Genomic DNA, 26,987 nt, shown 5'->3' with positions numbered 1-26,987 from the left:
TATGTAGCTATTGCGATGTGTCCTGGCATGCCCTCTCCGGCTCCTACCAGGGCCTTCTGGCACCCATGTGTATCAGTTGCGCAGACCACGTTACAATTTATCCTCTGGCACCCTTTACCGTATAATCTAGGCGCACCAGGGCATGCAAAGTATGTTGTCTCTCAGCGTCTCCCTCTTTACACCTTGGTTCTGGTTTATGTTTGTGTTGTACTTGCTTTTCAGAGCTGTCTATTTGTGAGCCCTGCAAGCATCCATCATGATCACATAATGTACTCCATTGTTTTAGTACATACAGAGCTTCCCAGTGTCACGTTCAGGTGCTGATGCTACTGGCAATTGCTTTTTAGCTTGCAGCTCCCCACCGCTCCTTTCTCGCACTACCTCAGCACTTATCTCAGAGACGACGGAACATCCGATGCCCTCAGGTCTGCCCAATACCTCCGTGTGCATGAGGGGCCGCTCCCCGCTCGGGTTCTGGGCTTGTCTCCCGGGCCCGACCTCTCCACAGTAGCACCGCGCGCCAGCTCTCGATGTCTGTGCTCCTACGCCCCTCCTCGCTGGGGAGGGAATCCGCGGTCTCCACTATCTCCGCTCAGCTGATCCTCCGACCGGCGTCTGATCAGTGCGCCGCCATGTCTCACCGCACAAAATCCAGCTATGGGTCGTAGGCGTACATCGTGGGGCCGCACGCTCCTCTTTTCTCATTATTGCGCCACTATCAAGCCATTGACAGGCTTCCAGCCTGCTGCGTGCCAGATTTGAGCATTCGCTCACCAACGCCTCCTTTGTTCGTTAAGCCGCCATTTTGTTATTATTGTTTCGTCGCTCCGGCTCCCGATACAAACTTGCAGATCGTCTGCTACTCTGCCTCTGGCATTCTGTCGATCCTTCCGTGTTGTGCCCGGGCTGTTCACACGTTTATTCTTGCGCTCTGAGGTCGGAATAAACCGCCAGACCGCGCACTGCGCATAGGATCTTCTTGTCGGATCACGGAGCCCACAGACAGTGCAGCCTACTCCATGGCTGCCTAGCCACGCCCCCCTAGAACAGAACTTTGTGTTTATTTGTTGTTTTGATTATTTGAGAATCTATTAGGCCCTACGAAATAGGGGAAGCAACCACCAAGGCCCTGATATTGAGAAGAAGAGGGGTTAGCGCCCGGAATAGGGGGACCCAGAGGTGAAAAATCCTCGCCCAAAGTGAAATCAGGAAACAAACTTTCATTTTTGTTTTAGGACCTTTTGATTGTTATTTACCTCAGGTCCTCGAAGGCAAGAGATTTTCAAGAGAAACAAGACTTGACCGTCGAGGCTCCTGATAAGCTGGAATGGGACTGTCGACTCGTGCTGGGGAAGCTTGAGTGTGTACTGTACTCCAAGATCCCAACTTACCGCATGCTTAAAACATGGGGAAGAAAAAACCAAGCTACCGCATCCTGACATACTATTTAAGAACACTTCTTTCTTTCCTTGAAAACGATCCCACACACTTTTTGTATTAGTTGTAAGGTTTGGCAATAGGTTTCTTAGTATATGCCCTTTTTATTTTGACACAACGCCCCAATGATTGCCTAATTTTCATTTGATGGTCGACGCTTGCTCCCATCTTAGATTTAGGTTTAGATTAGGCATTTTTCCAACCTGCATATAGTTTAATAAACACCCTTCAACAGTGATCATTTGTGTCTGTCTTTACTGTTGCCACCACGAGTTCCTTACACAACACACACATGAATACAGCTACCACAATGCTACATGTTTGATCCACAATCAATGTCACACAAAGTGCCACATCACATCCCACAACAATAACCCTGCTAGTACCACAGCCAGGTACACATGTACACTCAGCCTTCAATGCAGACCCACTTCCCACAGAAGCCTATGGAGGGCTGATAGTTAATCCATCAGGCCACATGCATGAGAGAAAACTACAGACACATGGTGATACATCAGCTGCAAGGGAAAGGGGTGCCTGTTGAGAAAATACAATGCATGAGGAGAGTGATACAACATGCACAAGCATAGATTAAGACACGTCACGCAATGATATGTTATTTTATTTGTATCGCGCTCATACACAAGTGTTTCAGAGCGCGATTAGGCAAGGGAGGGGAACAAGGGAGAACACAAAAGAACAACGATCTTACTAGACCCAGTGACATTGAAAACGTGCAAGTACATGGGAAAGGGAAAAGGGAAAAAGTGCAAGGAACTGGGAGAGTGGAAAATGCAGAGCAGAGGGGAGCAGATAAATAAATAATAAATACAAATAAATAGAAAATGGAGGTAAAGAAGCCCCATATGCATTTACATGATGCACTTTGCCCTGATGCCATAAAAGGCCACCCGCCCACACAATACACTGGGACTCATGACTCTGCCCCTCTCCATGCAGGTAATTCCAGATACCCGTAGCTGCCCTGGCTCATGACACCTGTGCGGAATCCACAGACACCAAAGGAGTTGGCCCTACAATCCCACTCACAGCAGGACTTGTGCCTGTATAGAGTGTACCTTTGGCCTCATGAAGGGCAGTTTCCGGTGCCTGCACCGTACAGGAGGTGCCCTAATGTATAAACCAGGAAAAGTGGGGAAAATCGTGCTGGTGTGTGCATTGCTGCACAATATCTGCCTACAGAGGAATGGCCCTCTACCCCCCGATGTGGACATGCCACCCCAAGAGGATGAGGAAGCAGTGCCTTTGGCAGAGGCGCCCATACGCATTGCCAGAGACGACGTCAGGGATGGACGAGTGGCTCACCAGAAACTGATGGTCAATTGTTCCTAAGACATTCACATGGCACATACCATGCACCACTGTCCCACACAAATTAATGAATAAAAACAATTCCACAATGAGGAATGTCCTTGCATTGATGAAGTTTAACTATGTTTTATTTTTGTAGTCCCCAAACTATCCTCCCTGCCCCACCCCCCAACACCACCCCAGCACACCACCCCCTCCCCCAACATCGCCCCAACAAACCATCCCCTCTCTCTGTACCCCTCACCACCACTCCAACACACTAACACCCTCCACCAAATCCCCAACACACCATCCCCCCACCCCCAGCACCACCCCAACACATTGACCCCTCCCTCCCACCCAACACCACCCCAGCATGCACACTTTGGGCAACAGGTGGGACACTGTCACTTGCATGGCCTCTTCTCCCTCGGGCTACCCCAAATTACTTTGGGCCCAGGTGGCGCTCAGACTGGCGCCTTGGTGTGCTGGGCAATGAACCCTCAGTAGGTGTGGCAGAACTTGAGAGTATGGACTCTTGCCCCTAGTTGTGCTGCAGAGTCTGTTCCAGACTCTGCTGTATGGACTCTTCTAAGGCAGAGATGCCCTTCGTCAGCTCTCTGACACGCTGGTCATACACCGTCAGTAAGGCAGTTGTTGAAGCCGCCTGTGCCCGGTTGAGCGCCATTGATCGGACCATCCTGCGGGTGGCTCCCTGCATACAGTCACGTATGGCCTGGAGGCGGAAGGAGCAAGTGTTAGCAATTTCCTCCATCTTAGGTTGCTGCCTTTTCATGCCGTCCAGCCTCTGAAGGATGGAGCCGCTCAGTGTTGGGTGCGCAATGGGTTGGGGGCTCTGCAGTCAGGACTTTAGCATGGAGAGCCATATGATGGGGTGTTCATGTCACCTTCGGGTGTCTGGGCCCGCTGGTGGTGATGCATGGTGTCATAGCTGTCTGACTTAGAGCACCCTGTGGCTGTTGGCTGGTTCCCTCCTGGGTGACATTGGCATTCCTGCCAGCAGGTGTTTCCTCGATCACAGCTACTGCAGCTGTCTGTTTGAGTGCACTTGATGTGGTGGTGCTTCCAGTGGCAAGTGGGGTTGATGCAGGGCCTGCACTGCCCAGCAGGCTTGGTCTTGCTGGAGCCATGGGCTCGGGTGACAAGGCAGGAGCGGGCAACGGAGCTTAGAGGAAAAATAAAACAGACACAGGAATTTCAATACCTCTTTGGGATCCAACAAGTACACCCGTGTAACCCTGAGACAACCCCACTCTTACCTATTGTGCTGCAATGCCAAGCAGAGAACCTACTTGCACAGAACTCCAGCCAGCGAGGGGTTAAAGAACCAGGAGTAGATGGAGAGGGTGAGGGGCCTGGCCAGGGGTTGCAGGATTTTTAGCACAAGCTAGCTACCCTAACCCGGGCGGCACAAGGGCGCAATCCGCATGGAGAGATAAAGTCACCAAAAGTTCCAAAAGAAAGTTCCAAACGCGCAGTTCTCAGCCAGCAAGGTCCGTTGAAGTAGTCCCAAAAACAAAGTTCCAAATCGAAAAACCAATCCAAAAATGAGGAAGCTGAGAAACCCTTCTTGTAACAGCAGAGCGTCCAAAAGAAAAGAATACTGTTCAAGGTCATTGAAACTGATGCATTGTAGAGCGAGAGGAAATCCACTACGCGTTAGCCAAGGTCCGTGGGGAGCCAGATAATCAGAATAGGAGGGGTTGAGCGCCGGACACAGAACTAGGCCAAAGCGTGATGCAGTAGCCGGAGAGGAGAATGCCAGGTCGGGTAACCAGGTAAGCAGTCCAAAGGAAAGACAGCGCCGCAGACAGATTGAGGGACAAAGTCACGAAGCAGTACCAAAGCCGGAAGCCGGGTCAGGCGAGGTCAGGAAGCAGAATTGCAAGAACCAAGCTACATAGAAGCAACCGTACCGTAAGAGAAACGCAACGGTTTAGGAGCGATCGCGTGCGGTTCAAGGAAGCATTACTGCTGTACTTCCTGATGAAGCTCCAGAACGCACAGGCTGCCGCACGTCACGTGATCCGGAGGCGCTCGGAATTGTGAGGATTGCAGTCTGTTGCGTGCATCGAGGTGTCCTGTGCATTAGGCGCCACAGCAGGAACCACTGCACATGCGAGGCAATATTCCAGGGACGACGGGATGTGACAGTCACGCATATAGTGACATGCTCTCATGGTCATGGGCTGGCGTACAGGCACAGCCTTTGTTTTTGCAGCACGTGGGACGTCGTATGTGTTCATGCCCCCACAGCCCCTCCCCTGGCGACGCACACCTTGTGAATGTGGTTTTAGTGGCTTCATCTATGGCACTGCCATGGCTCAATGGGACGTTTCTGTGCAGCAAGCAGCGGCGATCTGTCTTGTTTTGTGTTTGGCTTGCTGCATCCATATAGGGGGAGGGTCATATACTGCCATGGGGCTCGTCTGCCATGCCAGCATGGGGCTGGCCAATTGGGCCTGCAATATGTTGGTGCAACAACTGCGCAGTGTTGTTTATACTCACGCAACACTCCTGCTGGCACGGAAAGCACCAGCAGGGGAGTGGGGTGCATTGCACTTGGATTGGCTGCATGCCGCACCTTCACACACCACAACCGCTCAGGGTGCACTTGGTGCCCTGCACCCAGGCTGCTGTGGAGGGGGGCTGGCTGATGTGGCACCCCATCAGTTCACCTTGATTGCCCAGGACAGCTGCTGGCATGTTTCCCTGTCCATTACTGCATTTTATGCTAAGGCTAACATTTATGGTTTGTCATTTGATGAGTGAATAGGAGGGGGTGGGGGAGTGACTCACTTCCTGCCTCCTGGCTGCTGGCACCCACCTCTGCTCTGCCAACTCCCTCAATACCCTCCATGTCTAGGATGCTGCTCCACTTCTCCTCCCATGGTGTGAGTACAAGGGGCTCGTGGATCTGCCTCCTTTCGCCACTGGTCTCCTGACAGTGTTGGGAAGGCGTCCCCGCACCCTGACCCTTAGGTCATTCCATCTTTTGCGGCAGTCTTCTGCCTCCCGGGGGACCTGGCCAACTGCTGCACCTTTTGGCTTATACGCTGGTCTGAGGTCTTCCTCTGCCTGCTCCCGTATAGCTTCCCACAGTGTCCAACCATCTCATCTGTGAGCACTTTCAACTCCCCCTCACTAAATTTCAGCTTCTGGAGCCGTTTTCAGGCACCTTTCTTTGGGTCCGCTCCCGTGACATGTTACCAGTGCCTTGAGTCGGATGGCTGAAGAAGTGGGGGATTCAGTGTGGATTCTGTTTTTAAAGATGGCCGCAGCCATGCTTCCCATTCCAGCGATGATGCTATTTGCGCTTGCGCTATTATCGCCGACGGGGGATCAGAGGTAGCGCTATTTGCGCTGGGGTTTTGTCGGAGTGGCTTGTTTCGCCACTAATTTTGCAAGATGGAATTAGCGTTACCGCCGAAGTGGTGCGCACGTTCACGCCAGATTGTAATGCGGTGCTAATTGCGCTGCGCGTTCCGGCGGTAACACTAATTCCGCTCTGCAAAATTTCCGCCGGGATACTTCCAGACTCCTGATGAGGCCCAAGTTCTGTAAACATTTACAGCACCAAATAGGACTGAAGTCTTTATGGTATTTTTGTATGGTGCCCAAGTGCCTCCCATCATTGAATGTTTTTACAAGACTACACTGTTGCAAGGGATATAGAATCACCTAAGTGGCTGCCTGACGGATTTTACAGACTGGGATATTATCGGAACGAGGGCAGGCTGCAGAGTCCGGTGTTGGCATGCACTGTTGCTGGCTGGTGTAATGATCAGCACGTTATACACAATATTGTCCCCGAATCCATTGTGTTTATACATTTCGAAAACTCTATACAGTCAACTCATGTTTCGACATAAAACTGGCATAATTAGGACTTTAATGTTAACAACGAGCACAAGCTTACATCGCTTGTAAGCGAAGATATTAATCGGGCTGTGAGGTGGAAGTTCTCAGAACAGTGAGCATCATAATTGCCTCATTCGTTTTCCCCCAAACTAGGCATTCCCATGAAGCTGCCAGTCCCAGGCTGGCATAGGCATCTGGAAAGCCAAAGTATTACCTCGTGGCTCTTGTTGAGTGTACATGAATACCTTCTGGAGAAAAAGTTATTTTAATTTCTTAACATCTGTGCTGCAGTGGATGCCTGGCAGCCTTGATTCTCAAACATTCCATTTGCAGGTGCAAAGTGTGGCAGACACACTTTGCGGCCACGACCACACTCAAAAGCAGCTGATTCTCCCAAAAAGTGAAAATAATTGTTGCACGCTCCTAGAACAGAACAGTAAAACAATCTGTGAAAGGGGAAACTATAATAAAAATTCGGCTATATATTTAGCTCAAAGTGGTGTCAAACTTTAGGGGGTGAAAAGTGTGACAAAGGCAGCCATTTAACTTCATCACCAGGCCTGGAGAGGTGTTCATTGCTCAGGAAATCCATCCCGCAAGGATTGTTCAGTCAAAGCTGTAAGCAACATGGAGGCAGCACAGGGTGGGCAGGACAGACTCCTCACTCTGAGACAGTTCTACTGACTTGAGTGCTACTGCCTCTGGCTCCAAAGGGAGTGATCAACCTTTACTCTGCGACAAACAACCCCACCGTATCGCTCATAAGTGGATACTGAGACCTGTAGTCCTTTGTCACAGTACTATTGTCTTTCTTAAAGCTGGCTTGAGAAGTCACACTAGAGCACACACACAATTAAAGCCTACGACCGATGACAGCAGTGCCATCTGCCCCAGAATATGCTCCCTGCACAAGAACCATACAGGACCACGACTGCCAGATAGGTCCCCTGCTAGATGAAGGAGGGAGAACGTTTAATTCTAACACTCGCTCACAGGGTCTTAACCGAATGGCATATGGCATATGATAATCGAAAGCTGAATACAAGGAAGGAAAGTCAGAGTGTCTGGTGAAAGTGGACAACTCGTTGAACTAGAGAGATGGGGCCACAACTAGTCGAACTAGAGAAAAAAGGCCTGCACGGGTTAGAGGCAGGACTACTGCTTGGCCCCTACATGGCTGCCGGCCCCTTTATCAGTTCATCTCCCAGCGGATCCACTGAAACAGGGTAGACACTGACACACAGCCCAGCCAATCAGATGGGCCTTCACAAGTAGGCTGTAAGGTGGGTCAATAAGCAACTGGGACACAACAAGGAACCTTACTAGAAGCCTATTTAAAGCCTGCTGCTCAAAATGAACAGTGTGGGTGAAGTACGTTTTAGATCAGTGGGCTCCATCACCCCAATTCCATCCTCCTACGTCATTCGCACTGGAGCCGGAGTTCGAGCCGGAGTTCGAGCCGGGACAAGACACTACTGGGAGAAGCTGGAGAATGCCAAAGAACAGCAGCAAAGGAAACATTGTGAAATGTGACTGCTGGTGGGTCAGAGAGCCTGTTCATGGGCTGGAAGGAGATCTGAAGGTGTCTGCAGGTGAGGACCAAGGCTGCTTGGGGATACCACAGTGAAACTCCCTGGAGGTGGAGACCACTAAGAACCCTGACCAAGGCTATCAGAACAAAGTAGTCTTGATTCCCATGCAAACGGTGTGGGTAAATGCTCTACATCCCTCGTGGGTAATAAGGGCACCATATTCCTTAAAATAAAAAGAAAGAGAGACAAATAATAAAAGAGAAAAGGCAGAGGAGAAGGAAGGGGAGTGGAGAAAAGGGGAGAGAAGTGCCTTACATGGTGAAAAGGTCACCAATCACCTTGGAGTGCACAGAGGCACTATAATGTTGTGCTGGCAACTAGTGTACCAAGCACTAAACTCCTGGTGTGGATTCTAAATAATGTTGCTGTCTAATGGCCAATTGGACAATCTTGGATGCTCATATCGGGTCTTGGTAGAGTCCTTTGTGGATGCTCACAACGTGCGTATTGGATTGCAAGATATGCCTGGCAAATGGCTTGTTCCTTGCAAATTAGGCTTTCAAGTTCAGAATTGTTTATAAAGGGTGGTCAGTTGCACCACTTATGTGACAGGACATTACAGCCCTCCACAATGTTGAATGTTCTGTACTAGTTTCAGAAGATGTCAAAAGAAAACTGAAGTGGCTTGGTTGTGACAAACGGATAAAGGACATGTTGTGAAGTCTCACAGAGTTTTGGCAAGCTGTGTGGATTACAGGAAAGGGGGGGGGGGCATGCCCAAATGACATATGCAGATCAGTGGACAAAGCATGCATATATTGCCTGACGGTTCATGAGTTGACGCTGTGACATTTAGTGTTGCCCTAATTGCAAAGGAAGCATCCTTACGTGTTAAATGTACATTGGTAAACAAGATTGTTAAGGCCTTTAAATTGGGTTATGTTGAAGCATCAAGCAAGATATTGGTCTCATTTACAGAATTCTAATGCCAGCATGCATAGAGGATGGGAGATGGAGGAGCAGGGGCGGGGGTTGGGCGAAGTACTACTGTCTTAGATCTTAGGCAAGCCAGTAAGATAGCTCAGCAAGTTGAGTGCGATCTGCAGTTCGCAGGTTTGAATCCTGGCAAAGGCCAACTCAGCCTTTCATCCTTCCGAGGGCGATAAATGTGTACCAACTTCGGTTGGGCGATATGGTATGTATATATGTTCTCTGTAAAGTGCTTAAGCATACGCACTATATAAATGACACAGCATCACCATTATATGGCAGTTGTGTTGATTGGGTAGGCAGGTACTGCTTTTCCAGAGGGCTGAGAGGAAAGATTTTGACAACAGGAAAATAGTCTTCATCTCTAGAACAGGGGTCTGCAATCTGCAGCTCTCCAGATGTTTTGATCTGTGACTCCCATAATCGCTCACCATTGATTATGGTGGCAAAGGCAGTTTGGAGTATAGCTCAAAACATCTGTAGAGCAAATTGATGCCGACCTCTGCTCTAAAAGGTCAATGTGCTCAGTTGTGCCCTCCTCCGGGAACAATCTATTCACATTCTGTACCCCAACGACCTTCCAAACAGATTCACTGAATGGGGGCCTGAAGGACTGAATTCTGAAAGGTACACTTACAAAAAATGTGAATGCATGGCCCAGGAGACATTGTTGGCAACATAGTTGTAAGGATCAAAGGTTCTGTCTCGTGTGGATCTGAATTAATTTTGTTAGTCTATTGTAAGGGGCTACATGTACACAAGGCAATATGGCACTGTCAAACCAGCATGCCAAAGCTATATCCGCTTTGTTTAACAATAATTGATTTTAGTACTGACAGCTTCAACTTTCCCTTGATCAAGGGAATCCATGGCCGCAGTAGTTTGTAACTCTGTACAAAAGATATTCAATCTGAGAGTGACAGACTGCAGCTTGTGTTTATTTATGTTGTAGTGGAAGATAATGCTACATGGAACCAGCATATATTGCTACACTTAGGCTCTGCCACTGTGTGTGCCAGTAGCACTCGCTGCACATGGGCCAGGAATGGTAGGTCTTTGTTTCTGGTGCACCTATCTGCTAGGATCTGATCTACATTTTAGACTTGCAAACCTTTCAATTACCTGAGGTTCAAAACGTCCTCAACAAAATGTAGAACCTCTGTGTCTTTATGTACGATAGAAAAAGCAAGAGGAGAAAAAGCGAGAGGAGATAGCCTGGCACAGAGTAATTCTCGTACCACACCATTAGCACACATAGGTGCATGATATTTTGGACCCTTTTGATAATAATCATACCTCAGGAGTCTTGAAATATAGCGCCGAGCCATGGTGAAAGCTTAAAGGAATAGTTCACTCTAAAATGTTATTGTCCCAAAAGATGGGCATTAATCAAAAACATATATTAAACATCTTTTTTTTAAACTGTTTATTGACTTTTACTCAGTAAACAAAGCAAGAAAAGGAAAAAACAACAACACCATAACATGAGGCAGAAAACCTCTGATCCCCCCACTCCCACTTCTTTCGTGCTGACAGTTAATTATTTGCACCCAAAACACCAGAGTTTTGACGAAGACCCTGGTTTGCACCACTACCAACACCATAACCATGATCACTTTCTCAGTTTACAACCCCTTCAAATGACGTCGACGTGGCCAGGCCCAGAAGGTGGTCTGCCAGGGTTGGGCGTCAGCCAGGTGACTGCCCTGTGACACGTTGTCAACCGGGGAAGAGTCTTGTGTATCCTTCATGGATATATAGCTCCTAAAGGGCCCCCAGTAGTCCATAGGTCTGCTATTAGACGGAAGTGTAAGGTTATATTGAGCTTCTCTGCGTTCACAATGCGACATGAGGTTAAGCCAATGTTGAAACGTAGGAGCTGCAGTTGCCCCCCATGTACGGGCCACTAGGGCCCTGGCGGCAGCGGAAGCCATGCCCAGTAGCCGTTTCTCCCTGTGGGATCCGGATTCAAACAGGGCCAGCAGCCAAACCTCAAGGGTAGATTGGGCAGGGGAGTCGAGCATATTCGACATGGCTTCTATATTACTCGACCAAAAGGAATGGACTTGAGGGCAAAGCCAGGCTACAGGGTAAAAGTCTGCTGGGGACAGGTGACATCTTTTACACTTCGGAGATTTAAGAGGGAACAGTTTATGTAACCCGAGAGGGGAGTAATATATTTGATGAAGGAATTTAAAGTGGATTAGGCGAAATCAATTGCTGGATGAAATGGATTTGGTCTGGGTGCAAATCAATGAGCAGTGGTCGTCTAACGTTTTACCCAAGGCACCCTCCCATCTGACCCTGTATTGGGCTGGGGGTGGGGGTGGGGCCCTAAGCGCCCGAACCATACCGTACAGTGTAGAGATAAGCTTCTTGGTGGCAGTAGGTGCAGTAGTGTATATTAGAAATGGGGATGTAGAGGGCGCCCTTGGGAAGTCCGGCCAACTGGCCCTCATTACCTCTCGCAATCGGAAATAGAGAAGCTGTGTAATGGGGGACCAGTCCCCTCTGGATTTAAGCTCATCACAGGATATGAATTGGCCAGCAGGGGCTATATCGCCTAATGTGTGAATCTGTAAATTAACAAAGTGTTGTTTGAAAAGAGCCTTGTGCGTGAGTGCTTTACCTTGGACGTGGCATATGGCCATAGTGGGGGAGTACCATTTTTCCTGCCCGGACCATTTCGCCAGGTGATCCCAAGCCCTGAGGGTGCTGTCCAGGGGTTGTATTTCTGCCTTCGAGTGTTTCTCCCTAGCGGCCCACAAGAGGCCCCTAAGATCATCCGGACGGGTTATAGCTCTCTCAAGGCGCACCTGGGGCAGATCATCCGAGGGGGTCCACGACCAGACGGCGTATTGAGAGCCTGGGCAACTAAGTAGTACAAAAAGAGATCAGGTACGTCTAGACCCCTCTGGGTATATGGACGACACAGAGTCTAGGGAGACGCGAGAGCGTTTACCGGCCCAGATACGTTTGAGCATCATGCTCCGCACCCGTTTCCAGAAGGAAGCAGGGGGTCATATCGGGACATTATTAAATATGTATAACAATTTTGGAAGAATCACCATCTTTTAGAAAGCGATATACAGGCAGCCTGGGAGATAGGAAGATGCGCCTAAGTGTCCACCCTGTGCTCTGAGTGTTGTAGGGCTGCTACGTAATTCTCCTTGTATAGCCTATGAGGGTATGTGGACACACGGATGCCTAGAGAGAGAATTCCCTGCGGGGACCACCTGGAGGCCTCTCTGATGTCTCACAGAGAGATCCCTGTAGTGAGTGGGAGAACCTCGGACTTAGTCCAGTTAATTCGGAGGCCGGATAGAGCACCAAATTCAGTGGTCTCTTCCACCACAGGAACGAGGTTGGTTTTGGGGTGTTTGACATAGATTAACAGATCAGCAGTGTATATTGAAACTATAGACATGTATGAACGGAGTGTTACCCCTCTGTGGGTGTGGTATTCCCTCAGGGCGCATGCCACCGGTTCGATGCCAAGGGCAAATAGGACTGGGGAGAAGGGGCAGCCCTGTCTAGTACCTTGAGACGGGTGAATAGGCTCAAATTCTATACCATTAGTATATTCCAGAGCGCATGGGGCTGTGTAGAACAGGCGGATTCAGTGAAGGTACGTGGTCCCGCCGGAGGACTTCAAACAGAAAAGGCCATTCGACCGAGGCGAACGCCTTTTTGGCATCCAACGCTGCCACTGCAATTGGGACCTCAGGGAGAACCAGAGCGGGCATGTGGGGGAGGAGCCTATCAGCCAGAAGCTTTGCCAGGATCTTGTTGTTGGTATTTACCAATGACAAGGGCCTGTAGGATGAGCATTGTCTTTGGATTCTTGACGGATTTAAGCAGAACCGTCACCAGAGCAGTCCTAGTGGACTCAGGGAGTACCCCTGCCGAGCTAGCCGCCTCGAACATACCACGTAGGTGGGGATTAAGAAGGGCCGGAAATGCTTTGTACAGCTCGGCAGTAATGCCATCCGTGCCCGGGGCCTTACTGGTGGGAATGGATTGAATTGTTTTTAAAAACTCCTCATCTGTGGGGGTTCATTTAGCAACGATCCGATAGCCGGGTCCAGCCAAACCCAAGGCAATCCTATTTAGGTAACACACTATGTCATCAAGTCCTGCTGTGGACGGGGACGAATATAGCACCTCGTATTAAACATCTTTTTAAAGAAAAGTTCCTATGTAAACTTTTGAGCAAACGAGGCTCAAAGTGTTTACATGGGAGCATCCATTATGTCATTTCAAGCAGCCGCCTCTGTTCATGTTAATCTCTGCCCTGGCGGCACTAATCAAGCAGCAAAAGTCCCTTACTGGTAGCTTTTGCTTACTGCAGCTAGAGCAGAGCTGAACATGGAGGAGGCTGCCTTCACATTCATTTTACGTTTTCGGTGCGCCCCAAGCCCAGGGAAGCACAGAAAACGTAAAATGAAAGGTATGGCAATTATAAAAACTTCGCCGGCTGCCGGCAGAGTTTTCATAATTGCTGCCACTTTCTTTTCTAGTTTCCCATACAGGAAACTAGAAAAGAAAGTCACAGCAATTATGAAAACTCTGCCGGGTGCCAGCAAAGTATTCATAATTGCCTGCACTTGCCTACAAGCAAAGGCGCTGCAATTATAAATACAACGTTGTTGTATTTATGATTGCCGTGGCTTCAGCTTTGAGTCTCCTGGGCTCCCCCGGTCGGGGAGCCCAGGCGACTCAAATCGAAAGCCGGCACAGTCATAAGTACAACGTTGTTGTATTTATAAATGCCGCAGTTTTCTTTTCTAAATTTCACAGGCTCCTCCTGCTCGGAGGAGCCTGGAAAACTTAGAAAAGAAAACTGCAGCTTTTATAAATACAACCACATTGTATTTATGTTTACAGTGGTTCCAGCTTTGGGGGAGCCCAGGAGACTCAAAGCGAAAGTTGCCGCAGTCATAAATACAACGTGCTTGTATTTATAATTGCAGTGGTTTTCTTTTCTAAGTTTCCCGGGCTTCATATATATTCAGTGTTAAGAAAAAAGAAATAAACACTTGCCTGCATGCAGCCTTCCTGCCTGCATTCTATGCTCTCCAGCAATAATGAAGCAAAAGCCACCCAGTGGTAGCTTTTGTTTATTACAGCTGGCTGGCTTTTGCTTCATTAGTGCCGCAAGGGCAGAGCTTAACAGAAGCACAGGAGGCTCATTCATTTCACAAAATGGATGCCTCATAGTGCTTGAAATGTTTGAGTTTGAGCCTCATTTGCTCAAAACTTAACATATGAACTTTGTTTAAAAATATTTTTTATATATATTTTTGATTATGGGCCATCTTTCTAGACAATAACATTTTAGAGGGAACTATCCCTTTAATACTCTTCCACTTACACAGTAGTCGCACTCCTTGACATGAACGGCTGTGGGTGTGACAGAGCCTGAAAAGTTACAAGCCCCTTATGAGTTTTGCAGTGCAGTAACAAAAGTGGCAGTTATTCAGTCAAAGACACTTTTTTTGGTGGTAACAGAATTACCGCTGTTTTGGCTGCAAAATCTGTAATTCTGTCAAAATCCCAATCGAGTCCTATGGACTCCCAAACTGGGGATTTACACCATCCTTCCACCACTTGTAATACAGTGATAAATTCACGGGATCGAGTGGTGGCAACGTTGAACGAGTTCAGCGTTAATTCAGCAGATTTACAGCCGAATTACATCCAAACCCATAATGAGGCTGCAGTCCTGGCTGGAGGGGGGTCTTAGACAGTATGATTTTCTCCTTGGAAAAGCCCCCCCCTCCCCAAGATTTCTGGCCTTTTAGAATCATAAATGTTCTGGCGGACTGAAAAAGCCAGAACGGCATTAATGAGGAGTGACAATGGTGCAGAAGATATTTACTCTGACTACCCCCTTTTTACACTGCTAAGAATGTACTAGTGGATGGAGAAATATATTTATTCAAATGAAGGGCTGGTCAATTACATTTTCTTCTATGTCGTGTGTGTGAACCCTGAAGGTGTCTCCCCGCTAGTCCCCGAGGATCTGTCATCCATGTGACCACGACAGGGCCATCGCTATTGGATCCAGTTCCTGGGGTGAACCAGTACGGGAGGACCACCTGGATGAGGGGACATCAGGCAGTGGAAGTGGGACACCGGATGGCGAGACATGTTTTCCTCCACCTGTAGCACCTTTACCCCATCCTACCAGGAAGGATACTTAGGGATTCAACCCCCCCCCCCTTTTCCATCACGAACACTTTCTCACTGACATCTCAATGTGAGGGGAAAATGGACTAACACCCGGGTGGTATACCTGACATGTCCCAGTACAATGGTCAGGCAGGTTCAGGCAATTACTGATTATTACACACACCCGACTTCCATCACACTTCCCCACATGGATAAAAGGTGGAGAACGAAAGCACCCTCTGAGCGAGGCATAGCACACGAGGAAGCAGCAGTTCCAAGGTGGCAGTGTAATACAAGGGGTAAAACGGCGAGAACGAAGAGAATTGCACTGAGGGAAGTGCCCTTGACCTTTTCACCGAAAGACTAACTTTCATGAGCCTTCGAGAGTAGAAAACTTAAGACCTAGAATCAAAGCTGAAGAGTCCTGCATTGTGTGTCGGAGGTAACTGGGGCTCTCCGGCGTCGATAATCAAGGCACAGAAAATAGTTTGCTGATGTGGTACTGTGCTTGGCTCCTACAGCAAAGCAGCATCAGTGAAGTCAGCAGAGCCGGTGAGTTGGGGAGACTGATACCAGCCCAGTCTGTCTGGAAACCAAAGTTGCAAGCAGCAACATTGTGTAAAGGAGATTGAAGAGAACAGTGCATGAAGCGTATGTGGCAAGTGATGCAAATATAATGAATGCACTAAATGAGTGACTGAAATTTGAAGCTAAAGACAGATTTCGTAAACAGAGTGATTCGGCACCATGTGCGTGCTCACTCGGAAGTCTCTGTTAGGTATCCAGCCAAAAGGGGACAAATGTAAAGAGAAGGAATTGTTATAATCAAAGTGGTCCTTCGACGGGTCAAGCAAAGCCCTGTGCACATTCCAAAGTCTTTGATATTTGAGTGAAATTGGTCCGAGCCCGGCTGAGGGTAACTAATTGTGCAGAGAGGATAAGAGCCAGGCTGAGGGGGATTCAAGGTGAATAGTCTTGTGTTAAGAGGATCTGAGCCCGGCTGAGTGGGATCCGGGGTGGACCGCGAGTCACTCAAAGAATACCCTACGATCATTGTGAAAGAAAGGGATCTGAACCCGGTTGAGGGGGATCCGGGTTGGACCGTGAGCCACCCGAAAAGAATATCCTGCAAACATTCTGAGAGAAAGGGATCTGAGCCTGACTGACGGGGATCTGGGTGAATAGTGAATCACCTAAAAGTGAATACTTGTGAAATTCCAAAGAGGAAAAGAAGTTGTTGTTTTTTTGGTTGCATCAGGCCCTCTGAATGAAGAGACTTTGGGAAGCAAAGAGACTTGCATACAGAAGGTCCTGATGCTAATGATCGAACTGTATCCTCTTGCTAAAGAAGCCAGAGACTGTGCTACGCTCGAGTGAACTGCCCTATCTCGTTCTGAAAACGTGGGGAAGGGAGGCCCACAGCCTGAACATCGTGACATATCATTTTGAACACTTCTTTCTTTATAAACACTAACCCCACACTATTTGTATTTAGAGGTAAGGATTGGAAATAGTTTTTTTTTAGTATAGGCCCTTTTATTTTGACAAAGACACCACTAGGGCTGCCTTATTACTATTTGATGGTCGTAGCTTGCCCCCATCTCTAGATTTAGGATTAGATAGGCGTTTATCATACCCTTGTTGAAGTTAAATAAACACCCTTGAACTGTGGTCACTTGGGTCTGTCTTACTATTGACACCATGCCTTGCTTACACTTGGTTTACAAACGATCACTGTAGCCTAGCATTGGGTTGCAACCATCTCTAGTCTGATGATTTAGCCAAGCTCAGCTGTTTAGCAGCAACATCCTTGCTGTAACCAAACACATGAAGTAGGATTCCTCTCCCTTTTCCTGCGTGAACTAGTGCCCATCTTATGCATAACGCGAGAGAATTTGTTTGTGCCTCTAAATCTCATTCTCTTAAACAGACTGTATATTGCCGTCATTACAGTGCCATTTTGTTAAGTTCTCCTGCTCTTTGATCTGAGCTTCAGATTGTTCATCCAGTCATTATGAGGAAGTGCTGTCAGGCCCTAAACCTTGACCGAGTACATAAAAAACCGTTTACCGAACACTGGGCCTCGTTATGACCTTGGTGATAAATTCAGTGGTAAATCCACAGAATTACTGCCATACTCGCTTAACGTTACCGCCATTTCTTTCCGTGGGTCAGTGTGGATTCTCTTTTCGGAGTTCATAGGACTCCATAATGATTTAGGTGGAATTACTGTGAGTGATTTTTGACATTAAAGTTTCAAATTTACCTCCACAGTGATGTTGGTGGAAAATCCTACACTGTAAGGTCATATCTGTAGTTCGGCAGTACTTTAAAAATGGCAGTAATTTCATTACCACCAAAAAAGTGGTGGTAATGGAATTATTGTCTATTTTTTTGACACAGCGCCAGGCTACAGACTTATTGTGCTGGGTTTTCCACCACGTTTGGTTGATATACTGCAATAATTAGATCTTAGGTTCCTATTAAACTAATGTTGCATTTGAGTGCTAATGCCTTTACCCGAACATCAATGGGGATAAATCCTCCACACGTTACTGTTACGTACATGCCCTCCTCCACATTAGGAAGGAAGGGGAGAGTTTAATGGATTACATGAGGCTGGGAAATATTATTTTGAGGGAATCAGGCAACCTAATACTCCAAATCAGAGTGGACAGAATTCAGTGCAGTTTTAAATGTATTGGTGGTTAGCTGCAGATTTTGGGCCTGATCACGACTTTGGCGGTATTAGCCCTACCGCCGAACTCCCCGGCGCTAATAGTGTCAGATCACGAGTTTGGCGGTAATGTAATTCCCCATTGAGCCCATTCGGGAATGCCCCATTCCCCATTGGGCTCAATGGGGAAAATTTGCGCTCTTACGGATTTCCCGCCGGCGGTAATAGCGAAAATTTTCGGCGGATTTCCCCCCAGCTAAGAGCTGGGTTGAAATCTGCCGAAGTCCTGATTTGGCGGACCCTTAAATCCGGCGGTAATAGCGCGACCACCGGATTTAAGGGTTACCGCCAAAGTCGTGATGAGGCCCATAGTAGGGTCACCAGTGTATGCCCAACATTGGGTTACTGTGGAAAAGGCAATTGGGTAAAGCTGCCTAAGCAATTCTTGAGGGCTCTAACATGTGATCAGGCACGACTTCAGGTTGTTTGTGCAACTCCTTATAGAGGCTGCAGCGAAAAACAACTTAAGTGACCTTCCATTTCTGAAGATGCTGGTAATATCGCAGCTGTATCTGTGGTGGAATAACCGCATAAATAGTTGCTCTGTGGGTCCTTAAATGTCATCATCAGGAAACTCTTTGTCTAAGTGTAGAATATATGAGTAAGAGTGCCCACAGGTCCTAACAGGGGAACTGAACTAGGTTAAAAAAAATTCCCCTCCGAGGAGCCACTAAAGAGAAGAAGCAAGGTCAATTACCACGTGCTTGGGGAACTGTGGCTGATTGATGAAGGTAAACCAGGTTGAGTTGGTCGAACATTGCTTGCAGAATTCATCTAAGTGGGGGTCATAATCTGGTAACACCTGAAGCAGAATTTCTGGGTCTGTTGAACATCAATTGGGACTATTTATTACTTTAAAAAGCCTGTTCTGGAGGAGCACTCCCTGAAAGGACACTAGAACACATCAGTGGTGGCTTGAAATAGATTCACTGCTTAAGTAAAACATATTTTCAACAATCTGCATAGCTTTTAGAGACCAATGACCATACTACATGAGGAAACTGACTCCCATTACAATCCTCACCAAATGCTGCAATCATACGCTGTTAAACTCAATGCAGTTTGAAACACAAATGCCCAGAATGAAAACCCTTAAAGTGTGCAGCCTGCATCTCTGAAATGCTTAGCCTCCACCGAAGGACCGCCCTAACCTACTATCCTTCAAGAGAGCCTAAAAAGGCTTTTTGACAATATGTCGGACATAAGCGGACAAACTGACCACCTCACAACTAAGAAGAGACAGGGCAACACTAACCGGGCAAAGTTGCAGACATACACAAACACAATTGAAAACCTGATTCTAATGGATTCTTTACTCCCACAGATTGCTCGTCTTTGATATCTCTATCCCAGCACAGCTGCTCTCTGGAAACATTTCTGCCACCAGCGGGTGCCGCAAGACCCCGCCTCGGCTCCGTCCAACACCTCTACATGCCCCATGCAAAATATGACATTGGGCCAGTATATATAGTGGCGCTACGTCCTGTGACCTCAGTTCCTCTTTTACGCACACTCTGTTTGCTAATTGGGAACACACTGGTCGAGCTTACACTTTTTTCCTCTGACGTCATCTCTACCCCGTCAAAGGCCTCAGGTTTCAAGCCGTGTGCCATTTGCGGCCGACAGATGTCGGTCTTGGATCCATACCGGATTTGCTTATATTGCTTCGGTGAGGACTACGACACCCAGGATAGAGGGTCGTCTCAGTCCATGCACCGAAGGCCCACTGGAAAAGCAGAGCAAATATTTTCACATTCGTCTACAAGGCGAAGGGTGAGGCGCTTGGTAAAGGTCGCACAGCGTGGATCAGCGCTCTGAAGAACAGGCAGCTCTGCAAGGAGAAGAGGAAGTAGAAGGATCGGAAGAGGTCCCGCTCACTGAGTGAGTCCTTGCAGCAACATTCATCTTCCTCTTCGAAGAAAAAGAGCCACCGCTCCAGGGATACCACTGCGTGGCCCAGGGGTTACCTTTTCCAACCCAATACTCCATGCCAGAGGGATGGGAGACTTTCCGCCTGAAGATGTTGGACTTCTTCATCAAGGCGCCGGAGGCAGGGTCCCACTGCTTCAGTTGTGATCAGCAGGGTACCCTCAGGGGACCACTTCCGTACGCCTCAGGCCTGGCCCAGACAGAGAGGAAGGTCTCTCTGCGGTGACAGGCCCAACCTTCGGGTGTTGTGGCCTTGGCGGCCGGCGTTAGCAGCAGCAACGGCCAGCACCGTAGACACTTCGGCTCCGGAGCAATATGCTCCACTCCCTAGAGTCGTCTTCTTGTCAAAGATGTGTGACATTTATGATAAGGATGGTGACCAAATCCCTTTTGGGCTTGAACCTATGGGTTATCGGGAGATGAGGGATTTCCGGGAAGAATTCTATGGGGAAGGTGAGGGCATGCTGGGTCTGACAGAGAACCTGCAGGAGGCCAGTGGCCTTGACACTTTCCCAGAAATTTAATTGTTTGCAGCTCCCACCCCAGGGAAGCCTCAGGCAGCCCTCCAGCGCTTGATGGCTAAGGTGACCATTGGGGTTATCTGCTCTGTCCACGTCCTAAGATTAGTACAAGCTTTGTGACATTCCGGACAATGCCTCCAAGAAAGGGCGTTTCAGCCCTTCAATGTGGCAGTGGTGGCCCCCGTTTCGGAGGTGTGGGAGAAAACTGCCTCTCTTCCCAACAGTGATCTGGTGAGGAAACACCATCCCACACTATCTGATCCAACCTTCCTCTCGTCCCATGCTTCATCTTAGTGCTTGGTGGTACAGGTTGTGATGGCAAACTTGAAGACCTCTATCTACCCTTCCACTGGACAGTGAGAATAAGAGGTTTGACTCAACGGGGCAATAATGTGTTTGCGTTATGCAGTCTTGCACTGCATGCCGTGAATGCCTCTTGCGCCATTGCCATTGGACGGCGGTGGGCAATGAAACCAAGTACGTCCCCCAGGGCAAGAAGAGGGACGTTTTCCAGTTCTTGGGCTCTGATGGCACAGAGGCAGCACATCAGATACTGCAGTCAGGGATGGACATGACAGACTATGTGAGGAAGGCCATGGCCACTAGCACGGTGGTCAGGTACTTCTCGTGGCTGAAGACGTTAGGCTTTGCAGCAGATATCCAGTCCAGACTGTTGGGTATGCCATTTGAGCGAAGGCTAAAGAAGCCCTCCAGATGGTCGAGTCATCCAAGGCAACTTCTAAGTCTTTGGGGCTAGCAGTGCAACAGCCTTCCACACAGACGTTGTCTCGGGCAGGGTTATTTGTCCCTTTCCCACCTTCACCCCAAGAGGGCGTGGTCAGTCTGCCATGGGAAGAGGCTAATGCAGGTGCTTCCCAAGAGATAAAGGAAGGAGTGTCCAGTGCAGTTGCGTTGCAGCAGACGCTGTCCCCGCCGCGCCACAGGGCACCAAGCCTCAGTGACAGGCTTTGCCATTCATCACTGCTGGGGGGAACATCCATCACAAAGAACATTACTGAAAGTTAAAGAAGTTGTTCTTTAAATAGACAATAAAGGATTTGCTTTGATGTTTCCCTTCCCCAAGCACAACTGACAGACCCACTATGTGCAGCACAAACAGAACCATACATGCACATAAGTGAGAGGAGAACATTACAAGGAATTTGGTCACAGACTAATGGCGAGTAGGGTGAACAAATCTTAATGAGGTGCTGGGAGCAGGATCCATGCAGCAGTGGAACTGTACTTCATGAGTGAGCGTTTTTGTTCTTAACCGCTATACAAACTATTTTGCTGTGAATCATGGATAGTCAGGTTACAAGAATATGTAGACGATCCATCCTAGACATCCAATAGCACTACAAGGCCGTGCCAAATGGCAAATATGTACTATACGATTAACCTTAATGTATCAAAACACTTTTGTCTACACAAACCATTGATCATCAGAGAGTCCAGCCACAGAAACATTTTATTTTTTAGTTACCAAGCTTCCAAATCATGAGTTCACTCAATTTCTAAATTGTTCTGGAATGTCAGGTTGGATAAATGTATTTGAAATAGAATGTTTTAATTTATTAGTAATGCTTTCACTCACTAATACAGAAGGTACATTATTTTGCAGGTATTTTATTCAATGCAACCTGGTTCAGAGTTACCCTAACAGTTGGTGCATGTGCAAAACTTGAGAGTCAGTCTCAAGTCATGTTTCACATCTGGCGTTTTCCTTATTGTCAACAATATATGGGCGCATGTTGATAGAACCTAGACTGAATCTTTTTTGTATGACTTTAAATTCTGTTAGAAATGTGTACTTTCAGATGATTAAAATACATCCCACTACTTTTTTTCTGCCATAGAAGGCACATTTTTCAGCAGGGGGACGCTCTACGGCAGAGGATCCTTTCTGTGGCTCCCTGCAGAAGGGAAGAAAACTATTGTGTATGGTAAATACTTTTACCAGTTTGGTAATTTCTATGTTCTACCGCTTGGTAAATGAGGCCCTGCTTTGCTGGCATTTTGAGGCTGACACAAATGCCATGGACTAATCCTTCCTCATATATCCACTTGCACCTTCTGTATCGTCTTCCCGGAGTATTCTTACTTTGATCTCTGCTTTCCGGTGCACCTTATTTTTCTTGCATGTTCCTTTGATTCCCGACCCTCTGTACACTTCCATGTATATCTCCCTTAATACCTGTGCTCCGGTATGTCTCTCACCATCCTATCCTGCCCCTCCCTGTGCGCCCTGGTATGTTTTCCCCAGCCTATCCCTACTCCTCCATGAGCCCTGGTATGTTGTTTCCCAGCCTATCCTGTAGAGATTTGTGCAGATTGCTTACCCTCCCTGTGCCCTGTGCTATTTTCTGCTAGCCTAGTTCAATGATCCTGGTGCTCCATAAATTTAACATTGTGTTAAGGCCCCTTAATTCCTAAGATTGGCATGTCATGCAATTGAACGTTATGGTTCCAGTTATCCTACCATTTTTATAGAGCTTACAGGCCTACATGTATAAGAATGCCATTGATTTGTTTGCCCTCTGCTAAGTTTAGACCCCTTCAACTCCTCCAGCTTCTCTTAGATTATGCATTTCTTTCTCTGTCACAGTGGGATGGCTGTGCAAGAACTCTGTCTTGAGCAGGTTGCCTTAGCCTGAAATCCTTTGGATTGAAGCTGTTTTATGTGACTTTTCTAATTTTAATTTCTCAATTTATCTTAATTTAGCTTTTTTAAAAAGTTTTGGACAGCTTTTCACATATGAATTAATGATACCTTTGTGCCTCTCTTGACTCTACTCACCTTCAAGCATTTTTCAAGCATTTTTCAAGTCAATCACCTGGCCTTAATAGGACTTAGGAGGCATAGCTATAAAAAGAGCATTTTTTTCTGAGCCTTCCGTTTGTTGCATCAGTATTTGATTCCAGCTTGCCTTTTAAAAAGTAACATTCCTCTGTAAAGAACGGCTTCCTTCTAAGACTAAATCCAGGTGTTTATCCAATGTATTCAAACATTCAAAAACTGGAAGGAGAATGGGTAAAAGAAGTTACAGATTAAAGTCTGAGGTGTCCTAAAAACATGAGGAACACTTGCCTCCCTGTAATAGTCTTGGAGTTGAGTCTCAGAAATCCTGTACAATTACTTCTATTCCCATAGGCTTCATGTTAGCGAATCCCTTTCAAATTTGCTATGGGAGGGGCTGCAGGTGATTTCTGCGCCACTCCGCATATGAGTCAAAATGTGTTTCACACATGCCTTGAAACAAAACCTATGCTCCGATAATCGTAAGCTGATCTGATTCCTTTGAGGTTAGATGCAATAAATTGTTGGTGAGTTCACATGTTGATATTTAGATAGAGTGCCTTTATTTCGATAACTTGAACATATGCAATACAAGTTTGACACATGCTGCGCTTTCTCAAGAGCGAAAAGATGCTGCGGAGGCTTAAAGCTCCTCTGGTTGCATTGCGCTGAGTGCGTTTATCTGGTATGTTGGTGTAGGTGGTTTAAGATAATCAGTTAGAGTATATAGAATCTTTTGCTGCACCAATGTTTCAGGTACAATGTCAATCCTGACTTTTTAGCAGAATTCTGCCTGTCTTGCGTGGTCCTCATCTGATCCATCCCCTCCCCTTTTCCCCACAGGTGAGGACCACACGTGCTAATCGGAATACTGCCAAAAAGTGAAAATTGACATTGCACCTGAAACACTTGTGCAGCAAGTTATTCCTATGTAGTCTAACCGATAATCTTAAACCACCATTTATACCAACAGGGTAAACTGCACTCAGCACAAGACATTAGTAGGGGCCCTAAGCCCCAAGAGCAACTCTGAGGCCTTGAGAAAATGCAGGATGCTCGAAACACTTGTCAGCAAAGATTTAGGTTATCGGAAAACAAGTAGGGAATGTTGTATATGCTGAAGTGGTTACTAAAATCCTAAGAAATACTGGAACATACATCAGTGAGGAGCAAGAAAAATGGGTCCCTAATAGAATCACCTCAAGAACAGTTTATCTGAATTATGCCGGTCAACAAAAGCGAACATTGGATGATCCCACCTCATTGAACAATCCATTTTATTGAGTAGGGATATTTCCTGTCACGGTTGCTTCTTTTTAAGCAATACTACTTTACCCTACAATTTACCGCTTGGCTTAAATGTACGTTCATACTAAGATAACTGCCAAATACAAAAGAGAAACCTGTACTGGAAACTTGATTCAAACCAATGCAATGTTTATCCACCAACAGAGAGACTAGTGGTTCTGAAATTTGTAGTACAACACTTCAGAAGAAACAACTTGACGATTCCAGAAGCTTCTGGGCCTCATGACCTTCTGCAGTCTAGTGGTGTTCCTCGCCAGATTACCTGTGAGGAAAATGCAGTGTCATTTTGCTGAGAATTGAGATCAAAACTTTAAGAATTAATTTACAAAACGTTCAATTCTAATCACGTTAAGCTGAAAAAAAAAGAATTTTCACTTCTTCAGGGTGCATCTTTCTAGGCTCCAATCTAAGTTTTACTGTTCGATTTGTTAGACGATAATTGGGTGCAGCCATCTAAGTCTCAATGTAACGAGGGACCGGTGTACTCCACAAGAAACTACCATGCACTTCAATATGGTTAAATTTAAGGCACTATTTTAAGGTGTAAAGGCCGTTCTTCCATCAGTTCAGGGCACAAGAGAACTCCTCCATCTGTGAACCCCACAAGTATGTTTTGCATTAACATAAAAGACATGACTCATTCAAGAGACATGAATCTTGTCCCCTGATATCTGGACCTGGACTGGGCCTGTTAAGGGATGTGTGTGAAAGCTGCACATGTTGCAGGGAAGCTCAGTCTGGGAGTTCTTAGGTTGCTCTGTCCAAAATCCCTATCGGCAAAAGAGGAGAACACACATTCGAGGTAATTTTTTAAAAAAAATCCAAATTGCATGCATAGGAACACCAATATTTGCACTTATTGGTTCTCTTACATGTAACTTTTTCAGCCTTTATAAAGCGTAGTGCAAAACTGAATAAAACCAGATGCATTTGCCTTGACTCTTCAGTTTTCCCCTCCACTTTGTAAAAATGTAAATAACACCTGCAAATTATGCTTGGCAGGCGGCGTTTACTAATGGGTATCTGCTCATTAGCAGTCGCTAACATAAGGCGGATTGCATAGGGATGGATTTTTGTTAAGTCTGCATGAAAATCTTATGCAGGTGTACAACACAGTGTTCTTCCAAGACAGTGGAGACACACAGCAGAGATGCAAACTCCATTTCATGCCCATCCTACACCTTGGAAGGTGACGAAAGTGAGCTGGAGCGCAAAATGAAGGCTTTAAAACAATACGTTTGTTTACGCTTTCATTTTACACTCCAATTCATTTGAAAATTACCCCCAATGTGTCTCTTCGAGATGCTCCTCTCATATGCGCTAACACGTTTCTGTACTATTTCCCTTTGTTCCCTCTAATTCACAGAGTGGCTCTAAAATGAAGTAAAGGCCTCTGGCTACAATAATCCTTGTTGCCGCTTTTGGGCCAATCACATTTGTTTTTGGACCTTCGAAACATGGTCGACTTTCCTGAAAACTGGTTCAAAATTCAGGCCAAGTTCTTCAGCGCCTGCAACAGTCACTAAGAGTTTTTGTGCAGTTCTTAAAAATATGAGTTCTTTCTGAACCGTCATGCTTCCATTTTAAAGCAAAACAAGCTCCTGCAATATCCTCTACAAAAACACGCACGCTTCTTTTATTGGGCATCTCACAGGAAGATCAGTCCTCTCGCTATGTTCTCTTTTGTCGTGCACCGTCTCTTTAACTTCTTGAGGAGATCAAGTATCTTCTTTCAAGTCTTATTTAATAATCATAGAGTTTTCATACCTAATACAGATAAATGCTACAAATTACATAGTGAGTTGCCAAAAGACTCCTAGTGGTTTCATCTGGACGTTTTTATCCTTCTGATAACACAAAGGTAGGATCTGTATGTGGTGTTGAACACATTAGTTCACACATGTGTTGAGCTGATGGCATCCTAAGAAGTTAAACTAATAACTCTGAATACTGTTTTATAGTGGTCATTACCTTAGTTACAATGTTGAATTGCAAGCTCCCTGATACAAAGAGCCTGAATTATATACCTTTTTAAGTAAAAATAAGACACTTGTATGACAAATTCCATCTCTTCTTGATGAAGATAGTTTTTCATTTCAATCAAAATCAGGAAATAGCTCTTCCAATAACTATTGTTAATGGAACAACTAAAGCTGAACAAACACTTCTTAAACTGAATGTCAGGAGGGCACTTTGCTCTTACTTGTATAGATAGAACGTTTTTAGAAATTGCTAAATTGCTTAAGACTGTTTGTTAAATAAGGTGATGTTCCATGGGAAGGAAACTACTGAGGATTCAGACGCACAACAGATAATCGATTGTATTTTAGAGACCGATTCACTCCAATCCCATTCTACTACTTAGG

General features: G+C 46.6%; 1 protein-coding gene across 4 annotated transcripts in view; it reads left to right on the top strand.

The window, feature by feature from the left end:
• PARP6 (poly(ADP-ribose) polymerase family member 6) overlaps window positions 1-26,987 on the top strand; it is a 628,157-nt gene that overhangs the window by 527,819 nt on the left and 73,351 nt on the right. For 2 of the 4 annotated variants that reach the window (XM_069624644.1, XM_069624643.1), the window contains exon 22: window positions 22,373-22,459. The exons of the other annotated variants lie outside the window; for them this stretch is intronic. In XM_069624644.1, coding sequence (XP_069480745.1) covers window positions 22,373-22,459 — 87 coding nt within the window. The remainder of the gene's footprint in view (window positions 1-22,372; window positions 22,460-26,987) is intronic. 4 annotated transcript variants of the gene reach the window in all.

The sequence above is a fragment of the Ambystoma mexicanum genome, chromosome 11 (genome assembly GCF_040938575.1).
Source record: "Ambystoma mexicanum isolate Mex_15411 chromosome 11, UKY_AmexF1_1, whole genome shotgun sequence".
NCBI lineage: Eukaryota > Metazoa > Chordata > Amphibia > Caudata > Ambystomatidae > Ambystoma > Ambystoma mexicanum.
The sequence above is the reverse complement of the archived record's forward strand: the minus strand, read 5'-3'. Positions and strand labels throughout refer to the sequence as shown.